The 19,850-nt window shown below is 37.0% G+C and overlaps 1 protein-coding gene across 2 annotated transcripts; it reads left to right on the forward strand.

Moving 5' to 3' along the window:
- Nucleotides 1-14,374: 14,374 nt before the first annotated feature.
- Nucleotides 14,375-19,613, forward strand: LOC123885644. 2 transcript variants are annotated; one of them, XM_045934937.1, is made up of 6 exons: nucleotides 14,375-14,825; nucleotides 15,857-15,988; nucleotides 16,085-16,143; nucleotides 16,235-18,190; nucleotides 18,592-18,715; nucleotides 18,803-19,613. In XM_045934937.1, the coding sequence occupies exons 2-6, from the start codon at nucleotides 15,880-15,882 to the stop codon at nucleotides 19,474-19,476; spliced, it is 2,922 nt and encodes a 973-aa protein (XP_045790893.1). In that variant the 5' UTR covers nucleotides 14,375-14,825; nucleotides 15,857-15,879; the 3' UTR covers nucleotides 19,477-19,613. The 2 variants fall into 2 exon arrangements, with proteins under 2 accessions (XP_045790893.1, XP_045790894.1); XM_045934938.1 differs by having other exon boundaries at nucleotides 14,823-15,405.
- Nucleotides 19,614-19,850: the final 237 nt, after the last annotated feature.

Consider the following 19,850-nt stretch of genomic DNA (forward strand, 5'->3'; position numbering starts at 1 on the left):
ATGGATCATCCCAAAAATAGAAGTTAGCATCTCTAAAGAATTTCTTCTTTTGTTGATAGGAATAGTCCTCCGGGATTTCATTTCCTGCTTTGAAATTAGCCATGTCAGCAAACCAAGGCCTTTGAGAAACCATCAGCAATTTTTCATCCGGGAACTCTTCGTTAATGCACTTCTCTTTTGTGGTCACCATTGGATTTTCTAACCTTGACAAATGGTCCGCGACCACATTCTCCACACCTTTCTTGTCTTTTATCTCCAAATCAAATTCCTGCAAAAGTAGTACCCACCTCAAGAGTCTAGGCTTTGAGTCGCCTTTTGTGAGGAGGTACTTAAGTGCCGAGTGATCTGAAAAAACAACAACTTTCGATCCAATTAGATAAGAGCGAAATTTTTCCAAAGCAAATACTATTGCAAGCAACTCTTTTTCAGTAGTTGTGTAATTGATTTGGTTTTCATTCAAAACCTTGCTTGCATAATATATAGCATGGAAAAATTTCGCATGTCGTTGGCCAAGCACCGCTCCAACCGCATAATCACTTGCATCACACATTAATTCAAAAGGGAGATCCCAATTAGGTGCAACGATTATGGGCGCGGTGACCAACTTTTCTTTAATCACAACAAAAGCATTCAAACATTCATCATCAAATTTGAATTCATTTTCCTTCACGAGGAGGTTACTTAAGGGCTTAGCTATTTTGGAAAAGTCTTTTATGAAACGCCGATAGAAACCGGCATGTCCTAAGAAGCTTCTCACTCCCTTAACATTCACGGGAGGAGGCAATTCCTTAATAACCTCTATCTTTGCTTGGTCAACTTGAATGCCCTTTGAAGAGATTTTGTGTCCAAGCACAATACCTTCTTTAACCATAAAATGACATTTTTCCCAATTTAAAACTAAATTGGTACTTATGCATCTCTTCAATACGGCATTCAAATTGGCTAAACATTTATCAAAAGATTTACCAAACACAGAAAAATCATCCATAAATACCTCGATTGTGTCCTCCATCATATCAGCAAAAATAGATAGCATACACCGCTGGAATGTGGCCGGTGCGTTGCACAACCCGAAAGGCATCTTCCGGTAAGCGAATACTCCAAAAGGACAAGTAAAAGCTGTTTTCTCCTGATCCTCTGGGTCTACCACAATCTGATTGTACCCAGAATATCCATCCAAAAAGCAATAATAGGCCTGCCCTGCAAGCCTTTCCAACATTTGGTCCATGAATGGAAGAGGGAAGTGATCTTTTCTTGTTGCCGAGTTCAACCGCCTGTAGTCTATACACATCCGCCACCCAGTGACGGTGCGAGTGGGTATCAGTTCATTTTTTTCGTTTCTCACAACTGTCATACCACCTTTTTTCGGGACCACATGGACAGGACTAACCCACGCACTATCCGAGATTGGATAAATCATACCAGCTTCTAGAAGTTTAAGAACCTCTTTCTTTACCACCTCTTTCATGGTTGGATTTAGTCTTCTTTGAGGTTGCACCACAGGTTTGTATTCATCTTCCATTTTTATTTTATGCATGCAGAATCCGGGACTAATCCCTTTCAAATCAGAGATGCTCCAACCCATGGCTTCTTTATTTTCTCGCAAGACTCTAGTTAGCTTCTCTGCTTCCAAAGAACTCAACCTGCTGCTTATGATTGCCGGTTGTGAAGCATCTTCTCCTAAGAAAACATATTTTAAGTGAGGGGGGAGCTCTTTCAACTCCGGAATAGTAACTTTTAGGTCCTCCTTACCACTAGCTTTCTCTTCCACAGCATACACATTTTCAAAATCTTTTTGTGCTTCTTCTTCTTTACATGATTCAAGCTGACGGAGACAAATTTCAATCTCCTTGTCCCATTCCTCCTCCAAATCATCGATGGAATTAACAATTACTCTCTCTAAAGGTAAGGATGGTGTTTCTTCCACTAAGACATCTTCTACCACTTCCTCAATCACGTCAACCTTGTAACATTGTGGCTCCTCATCATGGTGTTTCATAGCTTTGAACACGTTAAACATGACTTGTTCCCCATGTGTTCTCAACATAAGTTCTCCCATCTCAACATCAATCAATGCTCTTCCGGTAGCTAAGAATGGTCTACCCAACAACAATGGTTCTACATCTGCATCATCTTCCATATCAAGGATGACGAAATCCGCCGGGAAAACAAACTCCGCAACTCTTACCAACACATCATGTAGTATGCCATATGGATGTACTATTGATCGATCAGCCAAAGAGAGTTGCATTTTTGTAGGTTTAGCAACGGCTCCCGGAATCTTTTTCATCATTGACAATGGCATGAGATTTATGCTTGCTCCCAAATCACATAGAGCTCGACCAACGGAAATGTTGCCAATAGAACATGGGATAGTAAAACTTCCCGGATCTTTCTTCTTTTGAGGAAGCTTCTTTTGAATTATGGCGCTACATTCCTCTGTCATATCAACTGTGTCATCATCAAGAGGTTTCCTTTTCTTTGTCAAGAGATCTTTCATGAATTTGGCATAGACAGGCATTTGTTCCAACACTTCAGCAAAAGGAATGTTAATTTGGAGATCATGAAGCATCTTCATAAATTTTTTGAATTGTTGATGATCATTAGCCTTTGCCTTCTTCTTGCGCGGATATGGCAATTTAGCATGGACAGAACTTTCTTTCTCCTCTACACCCTTGCCTTTCTTTTCAACTAACTTCTCATCATTCTCTTTTTCAATTTTTTTCTCTTTCTCATCTTCAACTAACTCCTCTTTCTCACTCTCAATCATTTTTTCTAACTCATTCTCAACTTCTCCCTCATTCTCATGTTCAACTTCTCCCTCAACATTATTTTTTTCTTTCACTCCCTCAACACTAGGCTCACTCTTTTTCTTCGTTACAATCTCAGGTGAAGGAACCACTCTATTTCTCAAATTAATCGCCTTGCAACTTTCATTCCTCGGATTATCCTTTGTAGAACCTTCAAAACCATTATTTTGAGTAGCCGCGAATTGCCTTGACAATTGCCCAACTTGAGTTTCCAAGTTCTTAATTGAAGCTTCATGATTCTTGTTGGCAATATCTTGGTTGGTTTTCATTTGATCTTGGCTAACCTTCATAGCTTCGAAGTTCCCTTGCGTCACCTTTATGAATTGAGTAAGTGTATCCTCTAATTGAGAAGGTCTCCTTTGTTGGGAGTTTTGTGAAGAAGATTGTTGTTGAGATTGATTTGAGTTTTGATTTCCTCCCCAACCAAAGTTTGGATGATCTCTCCAACCTGGGTTATAAGTGTTTGAATATGGATCATACTTTGGGTTGTTCCTTTTGAAGTTGGCTAGGTACTTTGCCTCTTCTGACCCTTCAGGAAAACATTGGCCATTAGCATGCCCTTGTCCACAAAAATCACATTTCACTTCATTAGCTGCCATGACTGGCATTTGGGCATTAGGAGTGCTAGTGAGGTGTTTCAACACAGCTGCCATTTGAGAATTCATCAATGTAGATTGAGCCAAAAGAGCAGTTTGAGTATCAAGCTCTATCATGCCTGCCTTCTTCTTTGCACCACGATCATTTTCAACTCTGTACTCATTTTGAGCCATCGATTCCACCAACTCTCTAGCTTGAGTTTGATTTTTATTTTTCAAAGATCCACCTGCCGATGCATCTAGAAACATTCTAGTTTGAGCTCTCAATCCTTGTGTGAAATGCTGCATTTGAGTATGGCTATCGAGCCCATGCTTAGGACACTTCTTCAGGCTCAGTTTGAATCTTTCCCAGGCATCATACAATGTTTCGGAGTCTCCTTGCTCAAAACTTGTAATGTCAGCTCTTCTTTCCAGATACTTGTGAATTGGAAAGTACCTATCCATGAACTTCATCTCTAGCTCTTGCCAAGTATTGATGGTGTTAGGTGGTATTGTGTCCAGCCAGTCTTTAGCTCTTCCAGTTAACGAGTACTTGAAAAGCCTTAATCTTTTATCTGATTCAGATACTCCTGGTGGGTCTGTATAGTCACAAGCTTCATAGAAATGCTCCAGGTGCAGATTTGGACATTGTGTTTCTGCCCCTGAGTATTGATTCTCTTTGAGGGCGCTGAGCACTGAATTCTTGATATCAAATGACACATGATTTCTCGGTTGGAAACCCAGATTGGCAAGCTCTCCATTGTTTCTTTGCCCATAGTCACCTAACATCCTCTCAGGCACAACTGGTGGAGGTGGTGGTGGATTTTCAGCCATGATGTTGGCTTCGTTGTCCGATGTGTTTGGACTAGAAACCGCTTCTTCACTACTTTCTTGTGCAACACCTGCTAACCGGGCAGCCTCTCGGGCTAACCGAACTGCTTTCCTGTTTGCTTTAGCTGTTTTCTCTATTTCAGGATCAAAGACAAGTTCTCTTGCTACTCTCCTACCTTGCATAAACAACCAGAAAATACCTTAAGAAGCAACTGCACTACACAAGAATGAAAATGAAAATGAAAATAAAATTCAGAACTTATATAAATTTTTTTTTTTATATATTTATAATTAAAATAAACAAAAACTTAATCAGTAAAACAATAAAATGTAAAAGTATGACTTAATTGCCTTGTTGATTTAATCAACAATCCCCGGCAACGGCGCCAAAAACTTGATGAATAATTTAGCAAGTGTACTAAATAGCCGTCAAGTAGTATAATAAAATCGTTCTCTCCGCAGGGATTGTTGTAAATCAATTGTAAATTGAAGACATACTCATGTAAATTGACATAAATTGTAAAAAGGGGGTTCTTGTTTGGTTTCAAGTTTAAATTTTAAAACTTTAGAATTTCTTTGGTGTTTAGATTGATGTAAGAAAAGCGATTGGTCCTTTTTGGGTCATCTAATTACTATTTCTCTTGGTAACGCCATGTATGATAACGAATTATTCAAATTAGTTTCATGATTAGATTAAATCAAAAATGATTATGCCCAATGTCTTGGTAACATAATCCTCTCCCTTGATCATCGATTCCTAATGTCTTAGGTAATCTATGATCAATTGAGGATTACCAACTTTAATCTATAAAATCTCAATTAACAATCCGAAATGTCTTAAGTGAAAGTTAATCGATCAATCGTTCCTAGATCGATGAGTTATTCCTATCGTCATAGTAAAACAAATCATTGCAATCATCATATAAGTCGCGAATTCATACAAAGCATTAAGCACAAAGAACAATCAATAGAAACTAACTTCGTAATTCATTAATCATATCATATGACAATCACATAGTTCAAGATCAAAAGTAATTAGAATCACCTAAGGACCAATCATGAGAATTTAGCTAGACATTGCAAATTCAGAAATTACATCAAATAAAATGAAAGAAAGCATAATTACAAGAAGAATCTTGATGTGTTTCCACACTTGAATCCTTGCTTGGTCGCTCTTGATCCTCCAAAATCGCTCCAAATGCTGTTCTCTTGCGTAAAAATTCGATAATGATCCAGATCTGATGTTTCCTTTTTATAAAAATGATCAAAAGTAACGTTTTCCGCCTGAGGCACAGAATTTCCGCCTCAGGCGTAAAGAATTACGTTTCAGGCACAGCTTTTTCCGCCTGAAACGGCAAAACAGAGAGCAATCTTGGTTCTTCAGTGAAATTTCCGCCCCAGGCGGAAAAACTTCCGTTTTAGGCGTAAAAATACTATACAATCCACCAATTTTCATTTGCTATCTTTCTTCGCATGTAGCTTCAAATCAATGTTTCATTCTTCATGATTTAGGTCAAAAACCTCTAAAAATACTTGAAAATGGTCTTTATTTCCATGTAATGACTAATGTCATCAAGCAGCTTACAATAAACAACACAAACCCAGTCCTAAACTTGCATCAGAACGATACAAGAAAGGCTCACAAAAGACACACACACTAAACCTTAAAACGCACGCTTTATGAAATACAAGGTTTAGAAAATCGCCAGTTCAATAGCCTTGAGGCTTCACATATTTATAGTCTTCAATTGTCTTGATGGGCAAGTTAGGTCTTCAGACTTGTACAGCTGTGAGAATTGCGGCCAAACCTAGATTAAAATTGAAAATATGTTTTGTGTTGTACCAAACAAAAAAAATCGAACAAAAATATAATATAATTATATTTTTGTTTTTAATAACTTTCCTTAGGCCGACTTGGACAATTCTTGTGCAGTAAGTCTCGTCTTGCATATACACACGTGCTGGAATTAATATTTGAAGCAAATCTTGAACGAGATTGACAGAAAAAATTCTGCACTTAAAACAGAGCATCAGGATGCTGTACGAGGATGCTGCAGCATCTTTGTCCAGCATCTGGCAAAGTTGGCTTTTACAAAATGTAGCCAAACACAAAACCCAACAGATTTCATATTCGTGGGTGACTCGAGGAAGGGGAGAATGTCGATTTCTCCTCACCCGAACTTCCTCCACCCCATTTTCGTTTTAGTTGTGAATGGATTTTCTTGATGGAAATCGTCCCTAAGGTTCTTAACATGCTTAACTTGCTTTTAACATGATGAATGAACGAATTTAATGGTTAAAAACGAAGTTTATAGATGATTAAACTCAAGAACTTTGTGTTCTTGAGAGTTTTGAGTAAAAGTGTTAAATCTCTACTTTTTCGTAGTAAAAATGGTAGATCGGTGAAATGAACCGTCCTTTTGTGTTTAGATATGTTTGTTGCACTTGAATACAAACTCTTTTGGGATTTATAACATGAAAAATGGGATTTTTGGGCGTTTTTGTGTAGAAAACGCATGTTTTTCCGCCTCAGGCACAATAATTTCCGCCTGAAACGGAAAAACAGTGAGCAGCCAACCTTTCAGATGTTTCTGCGCCTCAAACCTAAATTTTTGCGCCTCAGGCGAAACTTTCGCCTCAAACGTAAATATTTCCGCCTCAGGCGAAAATGCTGCAGATTTCACCAATTTTTCATCTGCTATCTTCCTTTGCATGTATTTTCAATCAGTGTCTTATTCTTACATGATTGTTGATTCTTGTTGATGCTTGTTGATGCTTGTTGATGCTTATAACGATTGTTAATCATGTATGAAGTATAAATGAAGTATATTAAGGTGTTAATCAACTTAATAAAGAAGGATATTAGAATTATGTTATTCTAATAAAGACGGATATTAAGGTATTGATTATCTTAATAAAGACGGACGTTGGATAGTGTTCCACGTTATTGTTGACGGGCTATATGCCAAAATTGTTGATGAATATATTCATGAGTTTTGAGTGCATGCATCATGAATATTTAGGGATATTGGCTTGTCCAATAAAGAAGGATATCGAACTATATTTGTTTGATAAAGACGGATATCGGAGGTGAAATACTCTGATAAAGACGATGGTACCACATGCATTAGAGGTGTCTAGAGGACATAACATGAATGTGAAGCATTAGATTGCATTAGGGATTATGTGTGCATTTTATAATAAATGATGTTTGACACATACTTGGTAAATGTTGATTGTTAATCCGTATGTGAGGAGCAGAGTCCGTCATGACTATAAAATGAACAACGCAGGGTCCGTCATGACCATAATCTGAACAATGTATTTGTTGATGTTTTGGTATTGTCCGAGACGACGTGAAACTATATGTTTGGTGTATTTTGTGGATGTTTGATTAGGTGATAAATGAAGTATATGCATGATATATGAATATGCATGAATGATGGTGATGTATATGTATAATGTATGATTATGCATGTTTTTATGAAGAAGTGTTTAAGTACCATTTACTTACACTTGTATATTTTGAGTATGTTATCTAACTCTCTTTTATGTGTTATGTGCTGGACCGTTGGGGGTCCAGATTTACAGGTTTTGTGGTATTCGATGTCGAGTCGTCGGTGAAGCTCTGCTCTGATTGTGACACGGGAAAAGGGGTTTTATATGTATATAGAGTCTCCTTATCTAGGTTGTTTTGTATAATCAATAAATACATTATTTGATTCAAAGAATTGTATAAACACTGTTTTTACTAATTAATTACATTAGTATTATTTTGATAGAGGAGTGTAATACTCGAACCGATATTCAATAAATTAAATGTGATTTTCCGTTGCGTATTTTGAAAAAGATTTTACTAAAGGTAGAAATATATAAATAATGGGTTTGGGTGTTACAATTGGTATCAGAGCCCCGTTGTCTTCGGACTGTGTGGGTTATGTGTCGATCAGAGCAGGTCTGTGCAGTCAGACCAAGTGAGTGTCAATCTACCACACAGTCCTTAAAGTACTAAATTAACTTATGTAACTCATTTCAACGAGGAAGGAGTAAGTAAGTACTCACGACTTTCATCGAACACCTATCGATCACAACCCCTAACGTGTCAATCTACCAGCTTCTCTTTTTAACTCTTTCCTGGTAAACCCAAAACATCTTCATCTTCATCTTCTCATCCCTCTCAAAATCCCAAAAACTATGAATCGTGTATTATCATCATCATTTTACAAACACTGTAACAGAGCAATTCACCAAACCATACCAAAGCACCGAAACGACCTCCGTCCCTGCAGCCTTACTAGCCCAATTAGCTGCTATGAAACTACAAACCCAACCCACTATGAACAACAACCAAACTCATATTATGGAGGAACAACATCAACAGGAATCAAATCACAATGGCACTACTAAAGACACAAATCAACAACTGGCCACATTTCAGCAAAACAGTGAAAGCAATCAGAATACAGAATAAACTGGGAAAATCAACATAGAAGAACACCTCCAAGTCAAAAGATTGAAATTGGCTTATGACAGCAACACAGACAGCAGAAGCAATATGGACATACAATCATTGGCAGGCCTGAGACCACAGGCTGGCCAGAAGCAATGAAAATCTTATCATGGAACTGTCAGGGACTTGGCAACCCCAAGACAGTCAGAGCCCTTCAAAAGCTCATTGCTCAACACAAGCCTGACATTGTCTTTCTCATGGAAACTAAGATGCAAAACAACACTAATCACATAAAGGATCAAGGTTTTAAATAAAGGTCCGTTACCGCGAAAAAGGCCGCGACAAAAAGGTATTGGTGCCTACCGTTACCGTTTTTCACCGTTTTTATATGGTGAAAAAAAATCACGCCGAAACTCCGTTACAGCCGCGACGAAACACCGATACAGGCGCAAAGAAACGCAATACGGCCGTGACAAAATGCTAATCGATAGAGACTTCTATTTTTTCCAATAGAAATGCATAAAAATCACATTTTTAATACAAATATGAACATAAATGATAAAGTGTTATATCTTTTTAACTCTTTCCTAGTTCAAAACTTTACATTTATCTCATATTTAAGTTGTTATACATATATCACAGTACAAATAATTTTAATAAGATTTGTGCGATATTGTGATTAATTCACACCGCGACGACCGTATTTCATAACGCAACAGCCGTAACAGCCGAAATTGCGAAATCCTTGACGCGACTGCGACCGTGACCGCTATTTAAAACCTTGTAAAGGATAAGTTTGCTGCTACTTACAACTTTTTTTCTATTGATTGTATTTTAAATGGGAACAGGGGTAAATTTGGGGGTATTATCTTACTTTAGGTGTTTATGGTTACCCTCAACACCAACACAAACACCTCACTTGCACTCTTATAAATCAACTTAGCACTGCTAATTTTAACACTAAATGGCTTATCTTTGGTGACTTAAACATAACTATTAATGACTCTGAAAAATTTGGGGGTAACCTTATTGATTCTAACTTAGCTACTATGTTTAGGTCTACTCTCACTTCTTCTGATTTAGAGGATCTAGGTTACCAGGGTGACAGTTACACTTGGACAAACAAACAAGAGGGGCCTCTTCTAATAAAAGCCAGATTAGACAAATTTCTGGCTAACTCGGATCGGATATCTTTATTCCCTCACTTCACCAACTCACATCTCCTCATATACAAATCTGACCATGCCCCCATTCTTCTAGAGTTCAACAAACACCTAACCCAACAACAAAGACATACTAGGCCCAGACCCATCAAGAGAAAATTGATAATACTCTCTTTGCTCTTCACAACTGGGGTAGAAAAAGGTTTGGAATTATCCCTAAACGTATCAAAACCCTACAAGAAGAATTACTAATCCTAAGTGATAACAAAGGCACCCTCCAAAGCATGGAGCAAATTAAAAAGAAAGAAAAGGAGCTGGATGATATTGTTGAGTGTGAAGAAATGTGGTAGCTTCAAAGATCTAGAGTCCTATGGCTCCAACAGGGTGATAAGAATACTAAATATTTCCACATGAAAGCAAACATAAAAAAGCAGAAGAACACTATTGATATGATTAGAGACCCTCAGGGACAAATTCACTATGAAGAAGATAAAATTGAGCAGATCTTTATTGAACACTTCCAAAACCTCTTCTCTCACCAAGACACTAGAAATATCCAGGAGACAGTAAAAGTTGTAGAAGGAAAGATAAATCAGGATATGTATCAGTTGTTAAATGAAAGTTACACCAAGGAAGAAGTGTATCTAGCTATGAAAGACCTAAAACCCATGGCTGCTCCTGGCCCTAATGGGCTCCCTGCCCAATTATATCATAATTATTGGGATATTATTGGCTCAAATATCCTCCACATGGTGCTCAACATTCTTAACAACCAAGGTGATCCTAGCCACCTCAATTCCACCAACATTTGCCTCATCCCTAAAGTTAACAATCCCACATCTCCTAGTGACTTTCGCCCCATTTCCCTTTGTAATGTCTCTCTTAAAATCATCACTAAAACCATAGCCAATAGAATAAAAAACATCCTACCCAACATCATTAGCCCTAACCAAAGTGCTTTCACCAAAGGAAGACTCATTACTGACAATACCTTGATAGCATCTAAAATTTTTCACTATCTTTCTCATACCAAAAGAAAAGCAGAGTTTCTAGGTATCAAAACTGATATGGCTAAGGCCTATGATAAAGTGGAATGGTCTTTCCTTAAGGAAAGACCATTCCACTTTATCCAAAGGAGGCTATGGGATTCCCAAGCAATATGGTTCAAATAATCATGAACTGTGTCACTATTATGAAATTTTCTATACTTATTAATGGGCACCCCTCTCAGGAATTCTCTCCTCAAAGGGGTCTTAGACAGGGAGACCCCTTATCCTCTTATCTCTTCATCATTTGTGCTGATGTTTTATCTGGCTTAATCTCCAAGGAACACAGAGAAAAGGATCTCCATGGAGTTAAAATCGCCCCCACAGCACCTGAGATTACTCATCTGTTATTTGCTGATGACAGCTTAATGTTTTAAAGGGCTAACAAAGGGGGAGTCACTAAGATGACAGAAATCATTCAAACCTACCAGGATGCCTCCGGCCAAATGGTCAACTATTCAATATCAGATATGGTTTTTAGCAAAGGTACTACAACTGAAACAAAAAATGACATAGTTCAGATTCTTCCTATGAAAGTCTCATCTCACTTCACTAAATATCCGGGGCTCCCCACTACTATGGAAAGATCTAAGAAGCAAGTTTTTAACTTTATTCAAGAAATTGTTTGGAATAAACTTAAAAGTTGGAAAGAGAAAAAACTTTCCTATGCAGGAAGAGGTACTCTAATCAAGGCTGTTGCCCAGGCTATCCCCACCTACCTCATGAGCAGCTTTCTCATTCCCAAAGGAGTCTGTGAACAACTCGAGAAAATGATTTGTAAGTTTTGGTGGGGAAGCTCTACTGATTGCAGAAAGATTCATTGGGTCAAATGGTCAAAAATCTCTTCTCACAAGCATAAATGAGGCCATGGTTTTAGGAACCTTAGAGCTTTCAATGAAGCTTTACTTGCCAAGCAAGGGTAGAGACTTATCACTCAACCCTCATCACAATTGGCCCAAGTTCTTAAAGCAAAATACTACCATAAAGACTACTTTCTAAAAGCTAAACCCATACAACAAATGAGCATGCTTGACACTACCAATGAATGGAACTCTACCCTCATAAAGTAGCTCTTCTTCCCTCAAGAAGCTTCAATGATCACTCAAATTCCCATTATAGATAAAAAATCAACAGGATCTTCTTACTTGGGATGGCACAACTAATGGCCAATATACTGTCAAATCAGGCTACATAGCTATTATGGAGTGGGACTAACACACAGACAAATACAGGGCAACAGACTCAGGCAATAAAGATGACATTTGGCCTAAGTTATGGAAACTAAACATTCCCCCTAAACACACCCACCTCCTTTGGAGGATTCTAAATAATGCTCTCCCTGTTAAAGGGAACCTTTTCAAAAAAGGTGTCAAATGTGACCTTCTATGCCCAAGATGCTCTAACCAGGTGGAGACTATCCAACATGTCTTTATGGATTGTGAATGGATTAAACAAGTTTGGTTCGTTTCACCCCTAACTATCAATCTAGAATCCAACAAGGTTTCAAACCTCTATGACTGGATTACCTACTTATTCAATAACACAGATAGACAAAGTATGGAGCATATAGTAGCTATTATCTATGGCATTTGGCATTCTAGAAACGTCAAGATATTTCAGAACAAATACATACCTCCTCTGGAGCTGTGCACATCTGCGTCCTCTCTGCTTATGGAATACCAAACCTTCGGACTCCTCACTTCGCTCCCAAACCGTCATGTTAATCAGCGATCTTGCAGTAACAACACCAGCTGGACTCCACCGCTTAGGGGCACCCTAAAAACCAATGTGGATGCTCACCTAAGCAGTGTTGGCCATTGGTTTGCAGGGATGATCTTGAGACGGCCGGCCGGAAGCGCCGTTGGAGCTGCAACTCGCTCTTTAACTCGAACGGACGAAGTAGTATTAGGTTGAAGGTGTGAAAACACAAGAAGGGGGGTTGAATTGTGTTTTAGATAAATTAAAACTTTTTCGAAGTTCTAACTTAATAAAGATAGCAGCGGATAAATCAGATTAAACACAATAAACAAAGTTCAGAGGGAGAGAAAAGACACATCAATTTTATACTGGTTCCTCTCACAAAACGAGAGTAGTCCAGTCTCATTGCACTTCCAAGGGATTTCATTATAATCACACAAGATTACAAATGCTCAAGCACACAACAAGAGACTTCTACACAATGCTCAAGCACACAACAAGAGACTTCTCAAATTTAAGAAAGTAAATAAAGTTTGTTGATATAATACAATACACTTAGAGAACCTTGATAATAAAATACAATGAGTACTAAAAGACTTCAAAGTATTTTGAATAAGAATGAAATTCACGGTTCAGAGGTTGAGTGTTTGTATTGAAAGATTTGCAATGGATAACGTGTACTTGTGTTATATTTTTAGCAATCCACTTTGTCTAGTATTTATATCCCAAAGAGAAATAGACGTTGCATATGACCGTTGATGAAGATAAGATTGTCTGCTTGCATTTGTCTTGACATGAGTTTGAATGTCATCCAAAACTGAATAAGAGTTTCAGTAACTTTGACTTGATGTAGAGAAGACTTTCCATTTTAAGCTAAGAGACCAGACAAATCACGTTCCTTCCTTAAGACTAGGGATAATGTAAGAAGGCTATTCTGAACCACTTGAGAGGTCGCTTTCTTTATTGGTAAAAGTGTTGATGCAGTGATTCAACCTTCATGATCAAGTCTTCACAAGAATTAAGATCAATCCAGAGATTTATTATCCTCCGACTTATCAAGTCCTGAGGTTTCCATCCTCTTAGACTAACAACTTCTGACGTTGATATCCTCTGAGCTTTATGAACCTCTGAATGGTCATCTTCTGGCATATGTTCAGAACTTATCTTCAAACTAATTCTGCATACTTACAAATAAATTTTTAGTATCTCCAATTGTACATTTAATATTTTGTTATCATCAAAACTTTAATAATCACAGGGGAACAATTAAATCTCAATTTTGTTCCAACATAGGTGAGTCTTTGAGTCTGAACGTGGCGTTAGATTGGATAGAAGAGATGGGATTAACGAATGTTATTTTTGAATCTGACTCTCAATCTATCATTAGAGCTATAATAGAGAAGAGGGAAGTTAGAAAGAACTGAGGTTTTGTGGTCCGCCATTGCATTGCGTTTGTTGAGGCTAACCCTAATTTGAACTTCTCTTAGACGAGAAGAGGTGGTAACCAAGCTGCAAATGAATTAGCTAGGTGGGCTGAATTTGAGCCCAATCAAAATTGGCCCAATAATTTTCCTTCTTGTATCCTCCTTTATATCCAAAAAGATATAGGAAATTTTCTCTCTTAGTTGTTTAATAAGATTGGTTTTTACTCAAAAAACAAAAAAAAAACATCTGTGAGTTTTTTCTTTTTAATGCGGTCTATGAGCTTATTTGAAAGATGAAGAATTCGAAAGGACATTCCACGTGTCTTCTAACAATTGGCGAACCAACTAACCAAATACAAGGAAAGAGGTGACGTCATGAAGCTCCTCGGTTCACTTTTTTCTTCATTTGGAATTTGAATTCTCATCCCTCTCTCTAGAGAGACGTTGTAAACTCTCCTATTTTAATAATCCAAACAATCCTATAAATTTTCAAATAAAAGCGTTTTTAAATTATTTTATTTATTTTTAAATTATTATTATTCAACCAAAGTTCTCATTTTATTTCTCTCTGTCTCCGTTCATAAATGTTTCAAACGGTCTCTCTCTCTCTCTCTCTCTCTCTCTCTCTAGATTTTCCCATTTTTCTTGATTCAATTTCTGATTCTTTTCAACTTCGAACATAAATTCCTTAACTACGTTGTTGTCTTTCACTTTGAAAAGGAAAAAAGAACAAAATCAAAAGACAATGTTTTTTTGGTGGGTGCTATATGCTTCTCCCTCTCTTTCACTCTACTCAAATTCGTAGCTGACCCATCTCATTCTTTCAACGTAAGTGTTCATTCTAATGCTAAAGTTTCAATCTTTTCTTCTTTTCCTTTAATGGGTTCTTTCTGTTTGGTTCTTTCCTTTCAGATTTCGTTTTCATTTGGTTACTTTATTGGTGCCACATTGCCATCATTTGTGTTATTTTTAGTGTTCTGTTGAAGTTTCTGTGTTTTGTTTTTTTGGGTTTTTTTCATTAGTTGTTTATAATTAGATTCATTTGGTTGAGAAGTAATGATTGTGTATAAGCATGATTTGTTTTCTACATATCTTTGTTTGATCATCAATATTGTATTTTACTTAGTTGCCCCTTTTCCCTTTTTTTTTTTTCAGTAGAATTACTAAATGTTTGATTTCAGCTTAAATTTATAGTATGGATCTTTAGATTTGGGTACTTGATTAGTGAAATTAGTGGCTGTGTGTATTTGGATTTATTTGGAATGTAACAACACTATCTTAATGTGAGATTTAATTGCTTATGTTGGAGAGTCCGGAGAAGCTCGAGAGAATCGGACTCACACTTGATATATCTCAACAGGTGTCAAAATCAATTTTTCTCCCAAACCTACACTAAGTGAATTTTAAGGTGGATCTTAGGGTTTTTCCAGTAGTACTAGTATTTCTTTTGTTAATTGAATGTTTTTGATTTAGATTGCACTAGTTTCCTTGGTTTACTTAGAAATGTTTATTTCTATGTTACCCTTTGATTTAATATTCCCCTATTAAGTTTCTAAAATTTCAAGTAGTGGTGTTTGAGTAACTCTATGATTTCTATATCTGTGATTAAATTTCGGGCAAAATGTGCTTTTCGTCCCTGTAATGTAGGTGAATTTGGGTTTTCGGCCCTGAAAAAAAGAATCCTTACAAGTTTCCCCTAATATCAGATACCATATTACAGGGACGAAAAACACATCTTTTCTTTAGTGATGTTTAAGTAACTCTGTGACTTCTTTACCTGTGATTAAATTTCAAATGAGGTATAATAATTCGTTGCTTGACTAACAATGTTAATTTTTCTTCCTTGATCCATTTTTAAGGTATACTGAATTCTACTTTGAAAATGGGAGTTGAAAAAGAAGGGACTAAAAGTGGAGGTAGTTTTTTCCATTTGTTTGATTGGACCTCGAAATCGCGCAAGAAATTATTTGCATCTAAGTCAGATTTACCAGGTACATATACTTCTTGTGTAGGACATGCAATAGTTTTTCTATTGTTCATTTCATTTTATCTTTTGCTCTTGCTGAATTTTTCTCATCATTTCGCAGAGTCTTTGAAACATGAAAGAAAAGCCAATCACAATGTCGCAATGAGACATCCATATCTGGTAGCAATATCGCTATATCTTCATACTCAAATGTTTATATATATAATTTTTGTTATGAAATTTGCTAATTATTACTTGTTTAATTGTTCAGGTCGATGAAGACGAAAATGGTGTAGGGGAATATGTTAGAGGAAGTTGTGATAATAGTTATGCTTCATCTGTTACAAGTGATGACACATGTGGAACACGAGCTCCTAATGTAGTTGCAAGGCTCATGGGATTAGATTCTTTGCCTTCTTCCGGTTTCTCTGATCCTTACTCGACGCCATATTTTGAAACAAGATCCCTTCAAGATTCTCAGTTTCTATATTCTGGAAAGTTGGTTGAAAAAGTTGATGGATCGTCTAGCAACTTCGTGGAGCCAAAGCCTCAAAAGGTTATTACAAGACCAATTGAAAAGTTTCAAAGAGAAGTGTTACCTCCGAAATCGGCTAAATCGATTCCTGTTACACACCATAAACTTTTGTCCCCTATTAAGAATCCCGGCTTTGTTCCATCCAACAATGCTGCATATATAATGGAGGCTGCAGCGAGAATTATTGAACCTGGATCTTCCCAAGCAAAGGCTAAAACACATATGGCGGCATCATCGACAGTCTCACTGAGGGTAAAAGATGTTAGAGATAAGTTGGATTCTTCGCAGAAGGTACCTCTAATTACGACATCTTCCGTGGCTTTTAGGACTCGAGAGCTAAAAGAAAAAAGAGATATTTCTCAAAGAACAAGCAGGGTTTCAGAACGTTCTCAAAGGTCATCAGTCGAGTCGAATGCTGCAAAGTATTTAAAGGGACAGTCTTTGAACAGAAGCTGGAATGGAACTCCGGAAACATCTGTGAAGTCTCCTACAAATGCAGAAGAAGACTTTTCTTTGAAGAATAAAGGGAAGTCTGTTTTGTCTGCCGAGACATCTGTGAAGTCTCCTACACATGCAGAAGAAGACTTTTCTTTGAAGAATAAAGGGAAGTCTGTTTCGTCTGCGGAAACATCTGTAAAGTCTCCAACACATGCAGAAGAAGACTCTACTTTGAAGAATAAAGGGAAGTCTGTTTCGCTTGCAATCCAAGCAAAGGTAAATGTTCAAAGAAGGGAAGGTTTGAGTTCGACAGGTGGCAGAAACTTGATGGGCCAAAAAGAGCATGTCGACATCAAATCGAATCAGCCACTCCCTAAGGCAAATGCTCAGAAGAATTTGCATCGGAAATCTTCTGGCCAGAATTCTTCTAATGTTCTGAGGCAGAATAATCTGAAACAGAACCATTCAAATGATAATAACGACAGATTAGCACCATCTAAGCCATTGGTTTCCAATTCACAAGGAAGAAAAGTTACGACTGGAGATTCCCCTTACGGACGACACAGAAGCTCCAGTAGTAAATCTACTGCAAAATCTAAAGTTGGATCGAGAAAGTCAGCTGTGGAGGTGACAGATAGCGAAAACGAAATTCTATACACCAGCACAAACAATTTTCCAAGAAAGAAAAGGACTACGGACAAAGATTGGAACGATAGAGTTGTCGATAATTTGTTCATCGACAAAACTCCAAAGTCTGTTAAGTCGAATCTATCAAGTAATAAACAATATGGTTGGTCTGAAGAAGTGAAAAAGAAAGACATGGATGTAGTTTCCTTCACATTTACTACACCATTAACAAGGAGCAGCAGCAATCCAGGTTCTGAGACACCTCGACAAGATGGAAAGAATACTAATGAACTTTCATTAGATCAACGCATCAAAAGAGTGTTGCTAGACGCAGACAATACAAGGTCTCCAATAGGATACAATGTAATTGGTGGTGACGCCTTAGGTATTCTTCTAGAACAGAAGTTGAAGGAATTGAATCAATTGACAAGTGGAGTTGAAACCTCTTCCATTACTGCACCAAAGTCAAATGATCAAGTAACCAACTTCAATATAGTTAACCTCAATCCAAGATCGGAGCAGAAGAAAGACCAAGATATGTCATTTACAGAAAGTTTAAGTGGTAGCCGTGGTTCTGACATGTCCTTCACCAATCTTCCAGAATCATCCTTGAAACATAAATCATGGGTATGTCGCAATCTTTTCAATTTTTGGTTGCCTAATTTATATATAAGTCATTATCTCGATCGGATCCTTGATAGCTTAGTTTTCTACATCTCCCCCCTGCTGCACTATTCTCGATCATTTGATTAGTCTAACGGTTGAAATGATAGAAGCACTATTTTGTGTTAGAATTAGCACTTTCTAAGTTTATGCAAATGTCATGTTTAAATTGAACCGAATTTGAGTTTAGTCAACAACAATTTTTTTACAGTATGTAATGTGAAACAGAATTTGCACAGCTATTAAAATCATGATTGCTAAAAGTACCATTGAAAAACCGCAACTTGTTGAATAAAATTGGTGGCATATTTTTAACTATGTTTTTCTTCCATTGAGTGAGTCATTAAACTTAAAAATGTTTGCAGGGTGATGAGATGGAACCATTGTCATTCAATTGCCGACAACCAAGTCCAATCTCAGTTCTTGAGCCTTCTTTTTCGATCGAAAGCTGTGAATCTTCGATAAGCGCAGACGTTACTAGTACAGAAGGTAGTCATGCTTGAAAAGGGACTGTAAATTTTTTTGTTATTTAATTTAATGACAGAAGCGATAATTTTGTACTGTCTATACTTTCAGGAAGCAAAATGTTTTCGTCTCTTCAAGCCCAAGAAATTCATGGCTTTAATTTTTCAAGGAAGTTCTATCCAACTGAATGTGATGCAGAATTATCTGACTCAGCTTCTTCAACATCAACTAGGACTATGATGAAGAAGCAGAATAGTACATTTTCTGTGATGAAGTTCGGTAGATCATCAAGTACATGGGAGCTAGACTATGTGAAAGAGATACTATGTAATGTTGAGTTGATGTATATCGATTTTTCACTCGGTCGATCTCACGAAGTTGTTAACTCTCATCTCTTCAACCAGTTGGAAAGCCGAAAGGGAGGTTTCAAGAGTGACGATGAATCAAGAATAGAAAGGAAAGTTATATTTGATTGTGTGAGTGAATGTTTGGATTTGAGATGCAAAAGTTATGTAGGAGGAGGGTATAAAATGTGGATTAAAGGGTTTGAAATAGTGAAAAGAAAAGATTGGTTAGCAAATGATGTGTACAAGGAAATTTTGGGTTGGAAAGGGATGAGAGATTCAATGGTTGATGAACTTGTGGACAAGGATATGAGTAGTCAATATGGAAAGTGGTTGGAGTTGGATTATGAGGTTGATGCTTATGAATTTGGTGAAGAAGTTGCTGATCAAATATTTAATTCTTTGGTTGATGATGTTGTCTATGATATGTTGCAATTTTAAACACTTTGATGGTTGATTTTGAAGTTGTTTGATTGAAATGATTAAGTCATTGTTGTTCTCTTATTGATTCATTCATGGAAGTTGGATTATCAAGTCTTTATAAATATATAGTTTTTTGTTCTTGGTGATTGAACAAAGATCATGTTTAAAAAATTTGACCCTTTCCCTTACTTTGATAGTGGGCTTTCCATAGGCCTAATGAGGCCTAGTGAACCGCTAAAAAATTTAGGCCCCTCATAATAATATATCAGTATAAATATATGACTCAAATAAATTATCAAAAAATGAACAATTTTATTAACATATGAGTAGAAACTTCAAAAAAAATTAGGTCATCGTATTAATGAGTATAAATATGAGTAGAAACATATGTC

The sequence above is a fragment of the Trifolium pratense genome, linkage group LG5, assembly GCF_020283565.1.
Source record: "Trifolium pratense cultivar HEN17-A07 linkage group LG5, ARS_RC_1.1, whole genome shotgun sequence".
In the NCBI taxonomy this organism is placed as follows: Eukaryota; Viridiplantae; Streptophyta; class Magnoliopsida; order Fabales; family Fabaceae; genus Trifolium; species Trifolium pratense.

Excerpts from the sequence above, each read along its gene's own strand:
- LOC123885644 (XM_045934937.1), top strand. The coding sequence starts at position 15,880 with ATGGGAGTTGAAAAAGAAGGGACTAAAAGTGGAGGTAGTTTTTTCCAT. Across the intron at positions 15,989-16,084 it reads ATCTAAGTCAGATTTACCAG|AGTCTTTGAAACATGAAAGA; the intron begins GTACATATACTT and ends ATCATTTCGCAG. Across the intron at positions 16,144-16,234 it reads CAATGAGACATCCATATCTG|GTCGATGAAGACGAAAATGG; the intron begins GTAGCAATATCG and ends TTAATTGTTCAG.